This window comes from Loxodonta africana, chromosome X, assembly GCF_030014295.1.
Source record: "Loxodonta africana isolate mLoxAfr1 chromosome X, mLoxAfr1.hap2, whole genome shotgun sequence".
Classification (NCBI taxonomy): domain Eukaryota; kingdom Metazoa; phylum Chordata; class Mammalia; order Proboscidea; family Elephantidae; genus Loxodonta; species Loxodonta africana.
Window position 1 is genome coordinate 28,349,588 of NC_087369.1, and position 21,361 is coordinate 28,370,948.

General features: G+C 48.5%; 1 protein-coding gene across 1 annotated transcript; it reads left to right on the forward strand.

The window, feature by feature from the left end:
* Positions 1–15,648: 15,648 nt before the first annotated feature.
* Positions 15,649–17,142, forward strand: LOC100653580 (melanoma-associated antigen B4-like). The gene has a single exon (XM_010595819.3). The coding sequence runs from the start codon at positions 15,649–15,651 to the stop codon at positions 16,699–16,701; it is 1,053 nt and encodes a 350-aa protein (XP_010594121.1). The 3' UTR covers positions 16,702–17,142.
* Positions 17,143–21,361: the final 4,219 nt, after the last annotated feature.

Genomic DNA, 21,361 nt, shown 5'->3' on the forward strand with positions numbered 1-21,361 from the left:
TGGTGAGCAATGAACCTCAGAAAAGCGGGGTCCTATGAGCTCCGCTCCTGCTGTTGGCCCTCGGAGGTCCCCCACTCACGACCTTGGCCCTCGGCAGCCCCCAGTAGCCTTGGCCGGAAGTGACAGGCGGGCATGCGCCGACTTCCATCCGGGAAGTGCCGGGAAGCCGCGGCCTGTGGTCTGACGGGGTTGAGGCTTTCATCATCGGAGAAGGGTGGAGTCTCGGGACCGGTCAGGAGTCCAGGTGAGGATCCTGAATGTGGACTAAGGGGACACCTAACCCAGAACAGAGGAGGTCCCACAAAGTCCCGCCCCTACCGCCAGCCCCAAGGCCACCAGGCTGACTTCGGCCTGTAAAGTCTCCGGATGGGCGGGCCTCGGTCCAAGAAAGCACCCGAGTTCCGAAGAGGGAGGAGACCTAGACCCTAACTGCAGGCCAGGCGAGGACCCTTAGTGCTAATGAGAAAGCTTCTTCTTAAAAGAGGGGCCGCCGGCAGCCCAAGCTTGCTGTCAGCTCTGGGAGCCCCCGGGCAGGGGTAGCCATTTGTAGCACCCCGACTTCCCTCTGGGGAGGTGAGGGTCTTAGTCTGAGTCATCAATCCTAGCCCTGCTTTCGGGCGGACTTAAGTTAGTAGAGGGAGGAGCCCTACCCGGAAGACGTTCAGAAGCCTGAGTGAGGAATGAAGGAATCACCAATTGAGAATTTGGGGTCAGGTAACCCCCGCCGCCCTGGCAAGGCCTAGGATTCCCAATAGAGCCTGCAAAGGATGTGGCTCACTCTGCCTTTCAACTCTGAATTCTCAGGAAGGTGTGGTCTTTGGTTGGTCTGGTCTGGGGGATGTGGCCTGATGACAGCAGAGGGTGGGGCCCCAGGAATGGTGCAGAGTGAAGGGAAGATGTGATTGAGGTACTGGGACCCCTCAACCCAAAATGGGGAAGATTGCAGTGGGCTCTGCTAATGTCATTAGTCCTGGAAGCCCAGGGCAAATCTGGCAAGTTCAGGCGACTCTGGACTTCTGTCTGGAGTGTCTGAGGGAGATGAGCGCCTTACTTTAAGCCCCAATTCGGGAGACAGCAGGAACCCAGAAACTGGTGGGAGTCAAGGTAAAAATCCTTGAGAAGGCAATACAGAATTAACCCCTCTACTTCTCTCACCCTAGAAGAGAGGAGGATGCAGCAAAGCCTCCTACTTCTATTGGCCCAGGGGAGCCATGGTCAGAGGAGTCAGGCTGAGGTGCCCCTGAGTTTGTTCCTAGGGACACATGGTCTCAGGGACATGAAGTCCTTGGACTAATGGAGAGGCTTATTCAGCAGAGGAAACCCTGGTGGAGTAATGGTTGAGTAGTGTGGCTTCTCAGTAAAGGTCAGCAGTTCAAATCCACCAGGTGCTTCCTGGAAACTCCATGGGGCAGTTCTGCTCTGTCGTATAGTGTCACTATGAGTTGGAATCGACTCAACGGCAACGGGTACCAACAGGGGATTCGGCAGAGGCAGGAGTCATGGTCTGTAATGAGAGTCAAGGGGAGGCTACTGAGTTCTGATGAGGTGACTGCTTCCAGAAGAAATGGGGAAACATTGAGCCCCAACAGTGCGTGCGGACCTGGAGGACCTAGGTATGGTTATTTAGTGAGTTGCACTCACTAACTCCCAGGGCATTTTTGGGAGGTGAGGGACCTGGCAAAAGGGGGCTGCCATGGTGAGGACCCTGGTGGAGGATTGAGGCCTCCAAGGAACCCCAGACAGAACGGGCCCCAGTGTGCTGTCATTACTGAGACACCCTGCCAGGACTGTTGGCTGAGCTGCTCCTTAAGTTTCTGCTTGTGGGTCCCAGAGGGATCTGAAACTTTAGGGTCAGAGCAGTAGAGGGGAGGTGCTCTGGCCCTGCCAGCAGTTGATATGATGGCCCTAGGAGTGAAATTAGAAGAACCCCCAATAACCCAATACAGAGAGTCCCTAGCCTCAGCCCCTGCTGTCACCCCAGTAAGCCCCAGGCAGGGCTGACAGTCTACAACCTAATTCATCTTCTAATTTCCTCTACAGGGTCCTGACCGGGCCAGTAGGAACCTTGTGGGGTTCTAGAGCATTGTCCCCAAGAATCCTGCAGAGGCGTCAGTTGTGAAAGCCAAGGAGGCATCTGTGTGCTACAGGGGCGCACGCCCTCTCAGCCTCCCTCCTCCTGTGTGCCAGCATCAGCTGCCCTCCTTCTACACTCCTGCCTACTATCCTTGAGCAGAGTCATCATGCCTCGTGGTCATCAGAGTAAGCTCCGCACCCGCGGGAAACGTCGCCAGGCCCAAGGTGACACCCGCAGTGTCCAGGGTGCTCAGGCCAGTACAACAGAGGAGGAAGGGTCCACCTCCTCTTCCTCTCCTCGTTTTGGGTGGCCTTCCCAGAGCTCCCATGCTGCTCCCACTACCCAGGGGTCTCAGAGGGCCCCATCCACCAGCACTGGTGCTATAGCTGCTTCAGGCAGAAGAGCTCCTAGTGGGGCCGAGGGCCAAGATGAGGGAGGTCCAAGTTCCTCTTCTGCCCGAGCCCGCAATGAGAGGTCACAAAGAGTCCGTCTCACCAGTAGGGTGATCATGTTGTCGCAGTTCCTGATGTACAAGTATGAAATGCAACGGCAGATTACCAAGAGAGAAATGCTGAAGTTCATTAACAAAAGGTACAAGGAGCACTTCCCTGAGATCCTGAGGAGAACCTCTGAGTACCTAGAGCTGGTCTTTGGCCTTGACGTGAAGAAAGTCGATTCCAAAGGTCGATCCTATACCATTGTCAGCAAATTGGAGATCGCCGAGGAAGAGAATCTGAGTGGTGGCAGAGATTTTCCCAAGACCGGGCTTCTGATGCCTCTCCTGGCCACGATCTCCATGAAGGGCAACCGGGTCACGGAGGAGGAGATGTGGGAATTCCTGAATGTGTTTGGAATGTACGATGGGAAGATACACTACATCTTTGGGGAACCCCGGGCGCTCATCACCGGTTTGCTGCAGGCAAAATACCTGGAATACCGGCAGGTGTTCAACAGTAATCCTCCACGCTATGAATTCCTGTGGGGTCCCAGAGCCCAAGCTGAAGCCAGCAAGAAAATACTCCTGGAATTTTCGGCCAAGCTCAACGATACGTGTTCCGGTGACTTCCAAGGCCTGTATGAAGAAACTTTGGGAGGTGAGGAAGAGAGAGGCGCAGGCAGAGAATGGGCCGGAGCTGGTCCTCATGCCAGGGCCTGTTCTAGTGAAAGGGAGAGTGCAGCTGGTCCTCCCATCCGTGGTGAAGTCTGATGCAGATTCTTCAGTTTGTTGTGGAAAATGGTTGTTAACCTTCTAAGTAGTGGCGGCCCCATGGGGCTGGAGGGAGCACATGTATGTTTTCTGGTATTCCTGTTATAGTTGAGTCATTTGTAGATTTAGCTCCCTTTTTGGTATTTTTCAAATGTTCCTTTTAATTGAAGGTTTATTGAGATTCCGAATCTAAATTCACCCTCATGCATTTATTGTTGTTTTTCATATTTAGGAGTAAGAGTTTTGTATTTGTAAAACAAATTGAAAATCCTTGAATCTTTTCTTATGAATCCAGAACTAGTTAACATGCTATTGGAATAGGGATGTTCTTTGAAACATTAAAGACATCTGCAGCAATTAGTCGGTGTCACAAGATAGAGATGGATAAACATAAATGTTGGTCAAGTCTTGGTTTCCTCTATTCCATTCAGTAAAAGTAAAATGTATGTGTGCCTAGATTTGTTTAGCTTATTCAAGCCTGTTGTAGAAAATAAATTGTGATGATTTGACCTCTTGTTCACTGGCTATTATTTTCCCCAAAGAGTAATAGAGCGTCTGCCCTTTGGAAGGCTTCATGCTAGTAACGGGACCCTTTACGCAAAGGCGCCAAAGTCCCTGTGCATAGATTTTAGCGCCTAACAGAAGTTATGAAATAAGGAGGAGATTGAGATACTGTCCAAGACCTCAGGACTAGTAGAAAAGGAGTCAGCACTTCAGGGTTCCCTCTAGTGTAAATGTCGTGAGGAAGCACAGTTTGGGGCCTTGGGAAACGCTGATCTCTCAGTGGGGGTGGGGGGAATTTTAAGTTAGGAAGCATAGGGTAGGTAGGGGTTGGGGAGGAGAAGAGCAGGTAGGGGTGAGGTTTGGGGGGAGGGAGTCCAGATAAGCCTGTGGGAGGGGTGAGCAGGGCAAGACTCTCCCATGATGTGTCTGAGCCTGGAAAGGCTGAGCCCGGAATGGAAACCAGCTCTTCACAGTGACTCTGGGATTGGGGGTAAAACAGAAATCCCCACTTGGGGCAGGACTGGAAGTCCTGTGCTTTTGTCCCCAGTACACTTGAACACACACATCGACTAGGTATGTTATGTACAGCGTGTCCATGGGGTTCTTGAGAAATAGGGCGCTCCTCCCTTGGTGTCAGGAAGCCACTGAGAGTAGCCTTTTGCGTTGGACTGGGGGAGCCAGAAGCCATGCCGTTGAATGGATGGTAGAATGAGTTTGTCTTGAGTGTCATTTGGCAAACTCCATGTATAGAGTAGACTTTTGGCCGTGGTGATGTGAATGAAAACTAGGGTGACATACATGGAAGGGCTTCTGGGAGGGGAAATTGTGGGCCCTTGACAGCACTTCTGGGATCTTTGTTTTGCATTGAACTGGGACAGTCCACCCACACCCACATTAAAAAACACACTCTCTAATATGAACTCAGTTACCCATCGTGTCCCCCCAAGACAGGCGCTGTAAATAATGACCCAATAAGTATGGTTTCAATGCCTCTTGCATTTATTGCTGTTTTTCGGATCTAGGGGTAAGAGTTTTGTGTTATGGAAAAGAAATTGGAAATCTTTGAATCTTTTTCTTGTGAATCCAGAATAAGTTAACATGATACTGTAATAGGGATAGTCTTGGAAATATTTAATATTACATATTAAATATATCCATAACAATTAGGTGGGATCACAAATAATTGTTAGGCAATTCTTGGTTTCCCTTCTTCCGTTGGATAAACGTAAAACATGCATGTGCTTGGATTTGTTAGCTTATTCTAGGATGTGGAAGAAAATAACTTGAGATGATTTGACCTCTTGGTCACTGGCTTGTATTTTCCCCAAAGAGTAATTGTGCGTTTGCTCTTTGGAAGGCTTCATGCTAGTACTGGGGCCTTTTAATCAAAGGTGTCGCAGCCCCTGTGTATAGATTTTAGAGTGTAAGGGCAGCTGTGAAATGAGGACGCTGAGATGCAGGACCACAGGATGCCCTGTGCTCTTGTTCCAGTGCTTTGAACACGTGCACTGACTGGGTACGCTATGCACATCATTTCCAGGATGTTTCTGGGAAATAGCGCGAGATTCCCTGGAGATGAGATACCAAGAAGCCACTGTTCTGGCACTTGCTTGGGCTTGGGGAGCCCGAACCCACTCCATTGAAAGTACACTTGAATTCGGTTATCTTGGATATAGGAGTTTTTAGATGTTGCAAATGGTTAATCACTTGATGACTAGCTAGAAGTTTGGTGCTTCGAACCTACCTAGAGGTACCTTGGAAAACAGCCCTGATGATCTGCTTCTTAAAGGTCACAGCCATGAAATCCGTATGGAGCAGTTCTACCCTGCACACAGCGTGTCACTGCCTTGGTTCGGAATTGACTCGATGGCCACTAACAACACAACGTTTTGAATGTAAGGTGGCAAATTGTAAGGGAGGGCTGAATTTTGGGTGGTGATGAAATGAATTAAAATGGAGGTCGTTGGGATGGAAAGGCAGCTGGGAGGAAGGGACATTGTTGATCCTTACACAAATAGGAGCTTTGAGTTGCATCCAGCCCACACCGAAATGAAATAACAGATGTTCTAGTGGGAAACTGTTCTTAGTTTTACTTGCTAAGTAGCATTTTGGCTGACCTGGGTTTCTTTGTCGTAGAGTGTTGTTTATTGTCGAATATTTCTTGGAAAAAACAAAAATTCTCTGAGGGCAAGTTGGTATCATGTGGGCTGAAAATAATGACAGTAATAACTGCTATTCGTTAAAGACCCAAGCTCTGTGGCAAGGGCTTTACATACATTACATATTTGCCTCCAGTCATGCATGATAGGGTTTAATGAGAATCATTTGGCAGATGAAGCTCTTGCAGTAGTCTCAAGTTCACAGTGCTGGTAAGTGATAGACTTCACCTAGACCCCTGGTCTGAATCTGTCTGGAGCACCACTGTTTCACTCCTCCCAGCTGGAGGCTGACCTTGTGTCTCTTGGTTCACTTTTCTTCTTCCTACACCAAATTGTCACAGAGGACCATGTGCCCAAAGTACTCTTTCGGAATGCATAATCTGAGCAAAAGAATACCAAAATTAATCTGAGGTATCAATAAAGAAAAGCAAGAGGTGACAATCTAATCCTGTACACATGCCATGTCTGTTGAGTTCAAAAGATCAAACAAACAAAAAACCAAACTACTTGTTAGTTGAGTGGATTCTTACTCTTAGCAACCCCATGGGTTGCAGAGTAGAACTGAACTCCATAGGGTTTTCAAGGCTGTGACCCTTAGGAATTAGATCATCAGGCCCTTTTTTCAAGTGACCTCTGGGTGGGTTTGGGCCTCCAACCTTTTGGTTAATAGTCGAGCGCATAACCATTTGCACCATCCAGAGACTCCTCAAAAAAAGATCAGCCCCCTGAAAAGATCAGGGGCTCACAGAATTATCGAGCCCAGTTTCTTTCCTGTAGAAACTAAATCTTTTAGAGCGGATTACAGAAAATTCTAAGTCCATGTGGCGAAGACAAGGACTAGGTCAGCGTTTGTTTTCTCTGACAGCCCACTGCCTCTCCTGGGACCCCTGCATTGTTCTGCTGCTTTTCCATCTTACTTCACTGCTCATTCTGTGATAGGGACCCAGGTTCTACATTGTTTATAGTAGGGAAACTGCTCAAGGGTTTGCAGGGATGTGGCATTTTCAGGAAGCCTTTAATCAAAGATACAGGAACCAATATAAGGACACCCCATGTGGAGGACTGACACCCCAGAATATATGCGGTCATGGAGAGACAGGTTTGTGTCTGCTCTTAGACATAGAGGCCTCCAGACAGGGCTGTCAGGGTGAATATAGCCTCACTTATAATTCAGGGCTCTCCAGGACATGAGAACATTGGTTTAAGAGGGTAAATTCAGGTCAGAAGACATAGAAGACCCAGGGCCTGCCAATAGTCAAGTTGAGGCTCCTGAGTGAGGATTGATGGCACACTCCAGTCCTCAACAGAGAGCGTTCCACAGAGTCCGAATCTTGAGCTCATCTATGGGAGGGCCAGACATGGGTAGTCTCATGTGGCATTCCCTGACTTCCTCCTCTGGGGCCTCTGGGAGGTGAGAGCCTTGGTCTGAGGTTGTGGGACACAAGTCAGTAGAGGGAAGCATCTCAGGCCCTGACAGGAATCTAGGGCGGAACCCTGAGAGAGTTCTGTGATGACCACTGACCCCAGAACACTGGGGTGAGTTGGACCCCACCCCTGCTGGCAGCCCTGGGAGGCCCTGGTGAGGGCCTTGGTCTGAGGGGTAGCCTGAGGTCAGCAAAAGAAGGAGTCCCAAGACTGGCCAGGAATCAAGGTAAAGACCCTGAGTAAGGATGGAGGGAAATTTCCACCATCAGAACTGAGGAGACCAGGAAGAACCCTGTCCTGCTGGCATCCCTGGAATTCTTGGGCATTGTCGACATAATGAATCCTACTCACTTCCTCTTATGGTGTCTCAGGGGGTTGAGGGACTTGATGTAAGGGAGATGACCTAAGGTCAACTGTGGGGAGATTTCCCGGTTTTCCAGGAGCCAAGGTGAAGATTCTCAGGCCTGTGGTGATCACCCCCCCATGACAGTGGGAGAATCATAGAATCCATCCCCTACTCTCAGTCAGTCTAGGGTGGCCCCGCAGACAGGTGTGGTCAGATGAGGCAGCCCTCAGTCCTCCTAGGTCACCTCAAAGAGATGCTGGCCTTAGTATGAGGGGATAGGCCTCAGGACAAGGGAGGGAGGTGTCCCAGACCATTCCAGGGGGCAAGGCAAGGACTGAGGAGACCACCTGCCATTAAATAGAAGGGATAACAATGAGTCTAAGTCACTCCCCTACTTTCAGCACTTAAAAGTCCAGATCAGGGCTGTCAGGCTGTGGTTCCACCTCACTTCTTTAGATCAGATCTCAGGAAGGTGAGATCTTTGGTCTGAAGGTGCAGCCACCAGTCAACAAAAGAGAGGTGTCCTGGTAGAACATGGAGGCCAGGTGAGGACTCTGAATGAAAACTGAGGTGTCTCCGAGCGAGCCCAGGACAATGGAGCCCCACTGAGCTGTCAGCACTGCTTGTCTTAGACCAGGGTGGTAGGCTGAAGTGCTCCTTCACTTACACCTTTGGGGTCTCAGGCAGGTGTCTGCCTTGATTTGAGGTGTCAATTTCAAAGCAGCAGAAGTGAGGGGGCCCAGGATCTGCCAACAGTTAACATGATATTCTAAATGTGAAGTGAAACAACCCCTACTCCAGAATAGAGGAATCCCCATTATGAGACCCTGCCGACAGCCCCAGTAAACCCCAGGCAGGGCTGGAAGGCTGCAGCCTAAGGCCCCCTCTAAGTTCCTCCACAGAGTTCTCAGAGAGGCTGTCAGGAGAAAAGTAACCTTGTGTATTCCTTCATGGAAAGCTGCAGAGGTGTCCCTCATTAAAGCCAGTGTGGAACCTGCCTGCTGAAGGCGTACATACCTTCTCAGCCTCCAACTTCCTGAGAGCCCACATCACCTGCCCTTCTGCCCACGATCCCACGTGCTGTCCCTGACCAGAGTCGTCATGCCTCGAAGTCGGAAGAATAAGCCCCGAAAAGCTTGTGAGAAACACCACCAGGCCCAAGGAGACACCCAGGAGCACGATGGTGCTCAGGCCACAACAGCAGTGGAAGAAGAGTCCCTTTCCTCCCCTTCTCCTCCTTCTAGGGATGTTCCCCAGAGTCCTTCTGCTGATGAGCCACATAGTACTCCCCAGGGGCCTCAGAGAGCCCCCTCCACCACCAGTACTTCTGCAAACGTTTCTTGCAGAAGACTTAACGAAGATGCCAACAGCCAAGATGAGGACTGTTCAAATTTCTTGGACACTGAGAGCTCACGCCCAGACCATCTAGCCATTAAGGTAGGCTTGTTGGAGCAGTTCCTGCTGTACAAGTGTAAAATCAAACAGCCCATTACCAAGGCAGACATGCTGAAGATTGTCAGCCGAAAGCACAAGGACCGGTTCTCTGAGAATCTCAAGAGAGCAGCTGCGCACATTGAGATCATGTTTGCAGTTGACATAAAGAAGTTGACTCTGCCACTCAGAACTATGCTCTTGTCAGCAAACTGGACCTCCCCAACAATGGAAGGGTACGTGCTGGTAGGGGGTTGCCCAAGACCGGCCTACTGATGACTCTCCTGGGTGTGATCTTATTGAAGGGCAACTGTGCCACGGAAAAAGAGATCTGGGAATTCCTGAATATGATGCGTGTATTTGCTGGGAGGAAGCACCTCATCTATGGGGAGCCCAGGAAGCTCATCACCAAGGATTTGGTGAAGCTGAAGTACCTGGAGTACCGGCCGGTGCCCAACAGTGATCCTCCACGGTATGAGTTCCTGTGGGGTCCCAGAGCCCACGCTGAAACTTCCAAGATTAAAATCCTTGAGTTTTTGGCCAAGGTCAATGATATCGTTCCCAGTGCTCTCTCATCCCTGTATGAAGAGGCTGTGCGAAGAGAGAAAGGGAAAGCTGGAACCAGACTTACAGCCAAGGCTGGCCCTACTGCCATGGCCAGTGCATTTCCCAGGGCCATGTGCAGCAGCTTCTCTCACCCCCTATTGAAGGCTGAGATTTTCTTACCATCCAGCTTAGATAATCTGACATCACAGTAGAGATTTTCTTGGAAATGTCAAAGAAGCCCAAAGTTAAATTGTTGGAATAATGAAATAACAGGGAGAGAATTAAAAAAAAAAAAAAACTTCATCAATTCTTGGTTTTTCTTAATTCTTGTAGTCTTCCATTTTGTAAAATTAAATGACTTATACCTGGATATGCTTAGCTTATTCTAGAATGGGGGGCAATGAAATCCTAATCAATTAGATCACTTGCTCTTTTATTCCCTAAACATTAATTGAGCATCTGCTCTTTGAAAGGCTCAGTGCTAGTACTGGGGATGCTAAGATAAAGAGCCAGCCCTGGCTATAGAATTTTAGAGGCTAGGAGCTACAGCCATATAAGGAAGATGTCACGCTGCCTATGACCTACAGGAAAAGCAAAAAGAGTGGGTGCCAAAGGGCTGTTCCAGATGAAAGCAGTCAAGGGTAAATTTCCTGAGGCAAAGCAGTTTGGAACTTTGGGAAATGGCAAGTCCTTCAGGGGTATATAATTTTAAAAGGAGCTGGGTGGTGGGCTAGATGAGGCTGTGGAAGTGGTGAACAGAGGCCAGACCCTCAACTCGTGGGTCTTGGAGTTGAGAGATAGAACCCTGGAATAGAAAACTGCTCTTATGATTGACTCTGGGATACTAGATTGACCGGAAAGAAATCTCCACGTGGGGCAGGAATAGAAGGTATCCTTTTTTCTTGTCTCAGTGCATTTGAACACAGACCACAAACCAGGTCTTTTATCACAATGTCTTGAGGGAGCTTCTGAGACATAACGGTGAGTGTCCCCTTAAGTGAGATGCCAAAAATTCACTGGGCTGGCACTTTTTGTCCTGGGCTGGGAGAGCCACGGCCTCCTCCATTAAAGGACATTTGAATTAAGTTATCTTGTGTGACAGAGGCAAACTGTAAGGGAGGGCTAGATTTTTGGTGTGGGTGAAATGAACGTAAATAGAGCTAGTTTGGATAAAAGGGCACCTGGGAGGGATAGTAGTTGCACCTTGACAAAATATCTTGGCGTTTTGAGTCTAGGTGGCAAAGAGAAGGAATAGATCAGAGTGTTTTTTTTTTTTCCTCTCTGACAGCCCACCACCTGTCCTGGGCCTCTTGCCCTGTGCTGCAGTGTCCTATCTCATATCACTCTGGGACAGAAGTCAACCCCACACCCAAATGAAATAGTAGGTGTTATAACGGTAAAATTTTTATGTAGGTTTACTTGCTAAGAAGAATTTTTGGCTGCTATGGTGTTCTTTGTCCAAGAGCATTGAATATTCTCTGGCATCTTCTGGATTAAAAAGAAAAAAAAATCCCAGAGAGGAGGGTGGAACTGTCTGGGTCAAAACTTTCATAATAATAGAGTAGACCTGCTGCATAAGGTTTCCAAGGAGTGGCTGGTGGATTCGAACTGCTGATCTTTTGGGTAGCAGTCAAGGTCCTATGTCCTTCATTAAATTGACCCATTATTTTTCAGTCACCTTGCCAGGTGCTTTACATGCTGTACATATATTCTAACAGTCTTACAAGACAGGGCTTAGGAAACTCACTGGGCAGATGAAGAACCTACACCATTCTCAAGGTGATAAGGTAGTAAGCGACAGAGCTGGACTCCATCTCTGGTCTGAATCTCTCTAAGGCCCATACTATTCCACTCCTCCCAGCCTGAGGCAGACCTTGTTTCTTCATTTGCTTTCCTTCTCAGCACTCCAAAATGTCTCAGACAACATAGGAAGGACTTTTCTCATGCAAAGTACTGGATTAGAGTACATAGCCAGAGCAATAAAAATATCAAAATAAATGAGATGGATGAGGAAAGAGAAGAAATGCAATCAGTGTCAATATGAGCATCTTCATACGCAGTGTCACTTCACCTCAGAAGATCAGGGGCTTGTAAAAGTATCTGGTCCGGGGTCTGCCCTGTAGAGAGTAAATCCTTCAGAACGTAAGTTACAGAAAAGACTAAGTCTGGGTGGTGAAGAGAAGGAACAATTCAGCGTGTGCGTCTTCTCCGGCAGCCCATCGCCCATCCTGGGCCTGCTGCCTTGGGCTGCAGCATGCCATCTCACATTCCTCTGGGACAGGGACCCAGTCTCTGCAAGGTGTGCAGTAGGGAGACTGCTCAAGAGTTGCAGGGATGTGACACTTCATAGGAAGCCTTTCATTAAAGAGGTAGGAGTCAACAAGAGGACCCCAGTGAACGAGGACTGAGAAAGAAAGCAGACAAGGTTATAAGGGGTCACATAGAGACCGGCCCTGCCTGCTCTCAGACCTTGAAAGCCCCAGGCAGGTGTGTCAGGTGAGTATCCCATTGTGAGCCTTGGTCTAAGTGGGTCAACCTCAGCTCAGAAAACAGGAGTCCCAGAGGCTGCCAGGTGTCAAGGTAAGATCCCCGAATGAAGGCTGCGGCACTCTCCGCCCCAGTACTGAGGAAGACCCAGGCAGAGGTAGCCAGGTGTAGCTGCCCCTGATTGCCCCCTCTGGGCTGTAGTGTTGTGAGGGCCTTAGTCTGAGGCTGTGGGGCCCACATCAATAGGGAGCCAAGTCCTAGGCTCTCTCAGGAATCAAGAACAGAGCACTGAGTGAAGAACGAGGTGACCACTGACGCCAAAACAGTAGGGTGACACAAATCCCTCACCTGTCTTCAGCCTTGGGAGGCCTAAGTCAGGACTGTAGGGCTAACTCCTGTACAGAGTCTCAGAAAGCTGAGGGTTTTGGTCTAAAGATGGTGGCCCCAGATGAGCAGAGGTTAAGAGTCCCAGGCCCTAGCAGAAGTCAAATTATGAACCTTATATAAACATTGAGGAGTCTCTGGGTGGTGCAAATGGTTAAGGCTTGGCTAGGGGCTGAAAGGTTGGCAGTTTGAATCTGCCTGGTTCAAATCCACCCAGAAGCACCTCAGAAGAAAGGCCTGGCAATCTGCTTCCAAAATATCACAGCCTTGAAAACCCTATTGAGTGCAGTTCTACTCTGAAACACAGAAGGTCGCCATGAGCAGGAATGACTATATGGCAACTTTTTTTTTTTTTTTAATGAACATGGTGGGTACCACACACTCCAGAAAAGAGAGGGCACCAGAGGGCCCTGTCCCTGCTGGTATCCCTGGAGACCCTATTATTTCTAAAGAGCTGAGCAGCAGGCACTGCCTACTACCGGGGGGCCTCAGGAAGTGAGGGACTTTGTCTAAGGAGGGTGGCCTCAGGCAAGCCCAGGGAGCAGTCCAAGGACCTGGCAGGAGCCAAAGTGAGGACCCTGAGGACTGAGAGCACAGCCAATCCCTGAATAAAGAGGGTCCCACAGTGCCTAGATCTTGATGTGGTCCCTGGGAGGGCCAGGCAGTGTTAGCCTCATGTACCATTTCCTCAGTTCCCCCTCTGGGGCATCAGGGATTTGAGGGCCTTGTTCTGAGGCTCTGGGACCCAGGCCAATAGGTGGAGAAAACCCAGGTCACGCCAGTGATCAACGGCAGAACCCTGAATGAGGACTGAGCTGATCACGGACTACAGAAGCCACAGAACCGGCCCCTGCTGTCAGCCCTGTGAGACCCCAAGAAGAGCTTTCAGCTAACCTCTGCAAGGAGGGTCTCTTGGAGGGGAGGACCTTCGTTTAAGCGGGGGAAGGGCAGGGGTCCACTTCAGTATAGAAAGGCTATAAAGGGCATCAAGAACCCTGTATGAGGACTGAGGATACTACCCACTCCTGAACAGAGGGGCACCAGAGAGCCCTGCCCCTGCTGGTATCCCTGGGAGACCCGATCATTAGTGACGAGCTGAGCGTGCTCACTTTCTCCTGGGGCGTCTCGGGAAGTGAGGGACTTTGTCTAAGAGCGGCGGTTCAGGTAAGCCAAGTGAGTTGTCCTCGGCTCTGTCAGGGGTCGAGGCTAGGTCCTGGACCCTACCGGCCCGCCCCGCCCCCCAGCCCTGCCCTTGTTTTCAGTTCTGAAAAGCCCTGGCAGAGAGATCAGGCTGAGGCATGCCCTCATTTCCTCCTGAAAGATCTCAGGGAGATGAGGGATTTGGTAAGAGTGGGTGACCCCAGTTTAGCAGAGTGGGGAGAAGCAGGTTCTGCCAAGAGTCAAGGTGAGGACCCGTAAGAGTGAGAGTGTACTGCACTCACAGAAGGTAGAAAGCGGAGACCCGCCCAGCCCCTTTTTGCAGCCTGAGAAAACCCAGGCGTGTAGGTCAGGTGGATGTGTGTACCCTTATTTCCTTTATTTATTTATTTATTTTACTTTAGAAGGTTTACAGAACAAACTAGCTTCTCATTAAAGTTAGTACACATTTTGTTTTATGACACTGGTTAACAACCCCACGACGTGTCAACACTCTCCCCTTCTCGACCTTGGGTTCCCTATTGCCAGCTTTCCTGTCCTCTCCTGCCTTCTAATTCTTGCTGCTGGGCTGGTGTGCCACTTTAGTCTCGTTTTGTTTTATGAGCCTGTCTAATCTTTGGAGACCCTGGTGGTGTAATGGTTAAGTGCTACGGCTGCTAACCAAAGCGTCGGCAGTTCGAATCTTCCAGGCGCTCCTTGGAAACTCTATGGGGCAGTTATACTCTGTCCTATAGGGTCGCTATGAGTTGGAATCGACTCGACGGTACTGGGTTTGGTTTTGGTTTTTTGGTCTAATCTTTGGATGAAGGGTGAACCTCAGGAGTGACCTTATTTCCTTTTTGATGGTATTATAGAAGTGAGGACCTTGGTCCAAGGGGAGGGACTTCAGATCCGAAGAGGGAAGAGGCCCAGGCCTGGCAAAGAGTCAAGGTGAGGGCCCTGAATGAGGGCTGAGGGAAACCCCAACCCCAAAACTGAGGGGACCAAGCAGATCCCAGCCAGGGCTGGTGTCCCCAGGATACCTGGGCATTGTTAACATTATTATGCATGTCACTTATTTCCTCCTATGGTGTCACAGGGAGATGAGGGACTTAGCCTAAGGGGGATGGCCTATGGTTTGCAGTGGGAGGATTTCCAGGTCTTTCCAGCAGCTAAGGTGAGGGCCCTGGGGACTGAAGGGACCACCCACCACTGAGCAGAAGGGATAATAGAGTCAAGCTCCACCACTGCTTTCAGCCTCTGAGATCCAGGGCAGGGCTGTCAGGCTGAGGCTTCCCCTCACTTATTTCCATCAGGACTAAGGGAGGGGAGATCTTTGGTCTGAGGGTCCAGCCACCATTCTGTAGAAGGTGCCCCAGCCCCTATTTTGAGCCTAGTGAGGACCCTGAATGAGGACTGAGGACTCAAGGAACCCAGGACAGAGAGGGCCCCACAGAGCTGTCATACTGGATACCTCTGGTTATGGGTAGTCGGATAAGGCACCCCTTCACGTCCTCCTTGTGAGTTCCGGGGGCTTCCAGGTGTCAAGTTTAGAGCAGTAGAAGTGAGGCCCAGGCCCTGTCAACAGTTAATATGATATGGCCCTGAAGGTGAACTGAGAGGTCTCCCATCCAGAATAGGGGCTCCCACTGGCAGCCCCTGCTGTTACCCTAGTAAGTCTCTGGTAGGGCTGGCAGGTTGCAGCTTAACTCTCCCTCTAAATTCTTCCATAGAGTTCTCAAAGAGCAGGCTGAACAAGAGAAAAGTAGCCTTGTGTATTCCTAGATCAGTGCCCTCACGGAAGACTGCAGAGGTGTCCTTCCTTAAGGCCAAGGTGGAACCTGCCTGCCGAAGGGGTGCACACCTTCTAAGCCTCCCTCTTCCTGAGATCCCACTTCACCTGCCCTCCTGCCCATGATCCTGCCTGCTGTCCCTGACCAGAGTCATCATGCCTCATGATCACAATGGTGATGTCCAAGTCTTTGAAAATCTCAGCAAGGCCCAAGGTGAGACCCAGGTTCTCAAGGGTCCTCAGGCCACCTTAGCAGAGGAAGGAGAACCCCCTTCCTCTTCTTCTCTTTCTTTTGGGGGTGCTCCCCTGAGGACCCAGAGCTTACCTGCTGCTGGGTCAATTAGCACTCCCCAGGAGCCTCAGAGAGCCCTCTCCACCACCACTGCTACTTCAGGCACAAGATCTGATGAAGGTGCCAACAGCCAAAATGCAGAAGGCCCAAGCACCTCCCAGGCTCCAGCCTCCACTAAGCGTTCATGCCGAGATCCTCTAACCAAGAGGGCCGGTTTATTGGAGCAGTTCCTGCTGTACAAGTATAAAATGAAACAGCCCATTACCAAGGCAGACATGCTGAAGATTGTCAAACAAAAGTACAAGGACCAGTTCCCAGAAATCCTCAAGAGAGCAGCTGAGCGCATCGAGATTGTGTTTGCAGCTGATGTGAAGGAAGTCGACCCCATCACTCAGTCCTATGCCCTTGTCAGCAAAATGGATCTTCCCAACGATGGGCGCGTGTGTGGTAGAAAAGGGTTGCCCAAGACCGGTCTACTGATGACTCTCCTGGGTGTGATCTTCTTGAAGGGCAACCGGGCCACCGAGGAGGAGATCTGGGAATTCCTGAAGACGATGCGTGTATTTGCTGGGAAGAAGCACTTCATCTATGGGGAGCCCAGGAAGCTCATTACCAAAGATTTGGTGAAGCTGAAGTACCTGGAGTACCGGCAGGTGCCCAACAGTGATCCTCCAAGCTATGAATTCCTGTGGGGTCCCAGAGCCCACGCTGAAACCACCAAGATGAAAGTCCTGGAGTTTTTGGCCAAGATCAATGATACTGATCCCAGCGCCTTCGCCTCCCGATATGAAGAAGCTTTGAGAGATGAGGAAGAGAGAGCCCAAGCTATAGATGCAGCCAGGGCTGGCAGTAGTGCCACGGCCAGCGCATACTCCAGGGCCAGTGCAGCTACTGCTAACACCCCTAGTGAAATATGAGACTCTCTTTCCACCTAGAGAAGCTATTACAACCTCACAATAGGGATTGGCCTGGAAATGTGAAAGAACTTCAAAGTAAAATTGTGGATTTAACAAAATAGAAAAAAATAAAATGACCAATCCTCGGTTTCTCTTTTTCCTTTTAGTTTGTCATTTTGTAGAAGTAAATGGTCTTTACCTTGAAGTGCTGACCTCATTCAAGAGTGCAGGAGAAATGAAATCCCAATAAGTTAGACCTCTTGCTCACTGGCTATTTTGTTTCCCAAACATTAATTGACCATCTGCTTTATGTAAGAGTCTGTGATAGTACTGGGTATACTAAGAATTTTGTTGTTTTGTGCCGTTGAGTTGATTTCGACTCATAGTGACCCTCGGAGTTAATGGACGGCACACAACAACAACAACATACTAAGAATTTTAGAGTCTGTGGGCTTCACCCATATAAGGAAGACGTTGAAACACTCTCTCCTACAGTTAAAGTAAAAAGTATGGGTAAGAATTTCCTGATGCAAGGCAGTTTGGGGGCTATGGTTTTCCATGAGACGGGAAGCTAAGTGAAGTTATGGAAATGGTGAGCAGGTGTCAAGCCCTTAGAACTTGCTCTTAGGAATTACTCTGGGACCCTAGGTAAAGCAGAATGAACTCTTTACCTGGGGCAGGAATGGAAGTTGTTTTTGGCACTTGTCTTAATGCAGTCGAACACAGAGCGCAAACTCGGTGTTTTTTGCACAGCGTTTCCAGGGAGTTTCTGACAAATAAGGGTGCTACCTTCTTGAGGTTAGATGCCCAGAATCCACTGGGCTGGTGCTCTTTACCTTGGGCTGGGAGAGCCAGGGCCCAGTCCATCAAAGCATATTTTAATTAGGTTATTCTGAGTGAATAATACAAACGGTTTAAGTACAGTCAACTGAAATGTTGGAGGTTTGAGTCCACCGAGGTGCCTAGAAAGAAAGACTTGGCAATTTACTTCTGAAAAATCAGTGACTGAAAACTCTATGGAGCAGAGTTCTACTCTGCCACACATGGAGTCACCAAGAGTCAAAATTACCTCAGTGGCAACTAGTATTTTGAGTGCAGTCTTATAAACTCTAAGGGAGGGGTTTGGGTGGGGGCTAAATGAAAGACAATATAGAGAAGACTTGAATGGAAGGAGCTGGGAGGATGGGATGGTTTGTTCCTTGACACATTCCAGGAGCTTTGAGTTGCATCCAGCTGGGGGAGAGAAGCCCACATCCAAATTAAATAACTGATGCGCTAATGGGGAAAAAAAATCCACTTAGTTTTACCTGCTAAGGAGAATTTTCAGCTGAATTGATGTTCTTTGTCCAAGAGCATTGCATATTCTCTGACATCTCCTGGATTAAAAAAAAAAAAGTTTACATGGAGGAGGAGGGTGGTATTGTCTGAGTAAAAAGTCATCATAATGATAAAGGCTATTCATTAAAGTCCTAATATTTCAGGCATCTTGCCAGGTACTTTTAATCCAGTATTTATATCCATCACTCCTTTAAAATAGGGCTGGCCAATTTCAACTGGCTGATGAAAAAACTTGTAAAATTCCCCAGATCACAAGGTGGTAAGTGACCCAGCTGGGACCGGTCTGGAGCCCACACTCTTCCATTCCTCCCAGCCAGAGGCTGACATTGTGTCTCTTCATTCACTTTTCTTCTCATCACTACAAAATGTCTCTCAGGCAAATAAAAGGACTCTGTAGCCAAAGTGGAGTCCCTGGGTGGACCAAATGGTTAAGTGCTTGGGTACTAAATGAAAGGTTGGCCGTTCGAACCCACTCAGAGATGTCTGGGAAGAAAGGCCTGGTGATCTGCTTTCGAGAGGTCACAGGCTTGAGAACCCCACGGGGCAGTGCTCTACTCTGCAACACACAGGGTCTCTGTGAGCTGGAGTCGACGCAATGGCAACCGGTTTTCTGTTGTTGTAAAAGTATAAAAGCAGGCCAAAAGAAGCAATGTGAATCTAAGAATAAATCACAACTGGGGGACTGTCTGTAGGTTCATTTACCTAGGGTCCTGCTACCCCTAGCCGCAGGGTTCTTTGACGGTTGACTGCCCAGGAGCTGGTATTTTTGTCCAGTTCCACTCTATCCCACATTACAGCACCCTTCCCTGGGCCTGCCCCAGTGAGCCCTCCTGCTCATCCCTGGAAACTGACCAGCTAGTCACTGCCTCCTCTTCTGGAGGCTGCACCTGCTCCCAGGGGAACAGACAGCCCAGAATCATCCGCCCTCTGTCTGACTTAGAGCCTCCAACTCCCTGGTGGTCACTTCCTTCACCGTGGGTGTATATATATCATCTTTGTACTCCTGTTTATGTGTTAACTTGGTTTAAGAGCTATAGCAGCCATCAAAAGTTCAGCAGTTCAAATTCACCAGGCGTTCCTTGGAAACTCTACGGGGCAGTTCTACTCTGTCCTACAGGATTACTATAGGTCAGGGTCACTGTGAGTCGGAATCCACTCAATGGCAACGGTTGTTTTTGGTTTACGGAAGAGAAACTAATGCTTGGAGAAGTCAAATAGTGTGCCCCAGATCAGCTAGTTATTTGACAGTAATCTCCTTAAATGCCTGGAACTAAAAAATAAATAAATAAAACACCTTCCATTCTTTGCAGATCAGCTCTGTGCATGCGTGTGTGTGTGTCTGTGTGTGTGTCTGTGTGTGCGTGTGCTTGTGTGTTGGAGCACAACTTTAACACTCAGCTGGGCAGTTACAACAGAGTCTGGAAGTCAGCCCGATGTGAGAGTTTAAGACCTCTCGGATCTTTTCTGAGCAGCACCCAGCCCCGTGCGTAATCATGGCCTTCTAGATTCCCAGGAATGTGTGGTAGTTTTCAAAGCCCCTGTTCCCCAAAGCTCCTCATTCAGCCTTTCCTCCCAGGCTTTTCAATTTGTCTATTGTTTGAACTATTACCCCTGTTCCATGTGGCAGTGGCTAATACATTTGCCTTTAAATGTTTTTGACAACTACCCCTCCACCTGGGTAGTGCCTCTGCCCTGGGAGACTTCAGAGTTAAACCCAAACCCACTAGGCAAAATAAAACAAGCTTTTTGAGCCGGTCAGTCCTTCAGGGAGCCACCAGAGAAACCACAACCAAACCAAACACGTTACCATCAAGTCAATTTTGATTCATGGAGACCCCAAGTGTTAGAGTAGAACTTCTCCATAGGGTTTTCTTGGCTGTGATCTTTATGGAAGCAGATTGCCAGGCCTTTCTTTCCTGATGCCACTAGGGTGGGTCCTGGGTGAGTTCGAACCTCCAACTTCAAACCATTTGCACCACTCAGGGACCTAAGGTCAAAACAAACAAATACAATTCCCTGAAAACAAGGTCCGCTCTGCTCGCTCCGGCGCTAGGAACCTATATCAACAACTTGGGCTCCCATTCTCAAGTCCATTGCCAAGCTGGGGATCCAGGGATGGGGGGTAAATTAAAATTCCACAAATCTCTCCTACCAGAATTTAGCTTTCTTATTTTTAGGCTAAACGTTCTGATTGCTGTAATCCTTAGATTAGTTTCCAGAATTCCGATAAAGTTGATTTTGATAAATGATTAGTTGTTTTCGTGGAGCATGGACTTTTGGAGTTCCCTAGTCCTCATTTTCACTGATTTCAATCCATTCCCCTATTTGTTGTTGTTGTAAAAATATAGATAACACATTTGCCCATTCAACATTTTTCACGTATACAGTTCACTGAGATTAATTACAGGGGAAAAAAAGTTAACTTCTATGATTGTGAAGTGTTTCATAATATACATACGTTATTTTCCTCCACATGTTTAAAGCTTGTGTACTGCTGGCTGAAGAAAAATAAAATGTACCGACTATCACTATTTAGGTATTAGGATTTAAAACAACAGCGAGGGTTTTTATGAATGATCCTTTAGTTCTCAGTATTCTTTGTGATCTCATTGAATTAAAGCTCTACAAGACAAAAATTAATAACCATTCTCTTCTATAATAATGTTTAAATCACACAGCACTTATTGAGTACATTTTAAAAAATAAACTCATAAATTCTTTTCTGTAAGATTTTTTTCCATTAGTTTTCACATTCCTGGATTAATAAGGCAATAGTTTTTGATATACCCCGTTGCCGTCGAGTTGATTCTGACTCATAGCAACTGTCATGGATTGAATTATGTCCCCCCAAAAATGTGTGTATCAGTTTGGCTGGGCCATGATTCCCAGTATTGTGTGATTTTCCTATATGTTTTAAATTCTGCCTCTATGATGTTAACAAGGGAGGATGGGTGGCAGTTGTGTTAGTGAGGCAGGTCTCAATCTACAACATTGGATTGTGTCTTGAGGCAATCTCTTTTGAGATATAAAAGAGAGAAATGAGCAGAGAGACAGAGGGACCTCATACCACCAAGAAAGCAGTGCTGGGAGCACAGTGCGTCCTTTGGATCTGGGGTCACTGTGTGGAGAAGCTCCTAGTCCCGGGAAAGATTGATGAGAAGGCTGACAGAGAGAGAAAGCCTTCCCCTGGAGCTGACACCCTGAATTTGGATTTGTAGCCTACTTTATTGTGACGAAATAAATTTCTCTTTGTTAAAGCCATCCATTTGTGGTATTTCTGTTCTAGCAGCACTAGATGACTAAGACAGTGACCCTGTAGAACAGAACTGCCCTATAGGGTTTC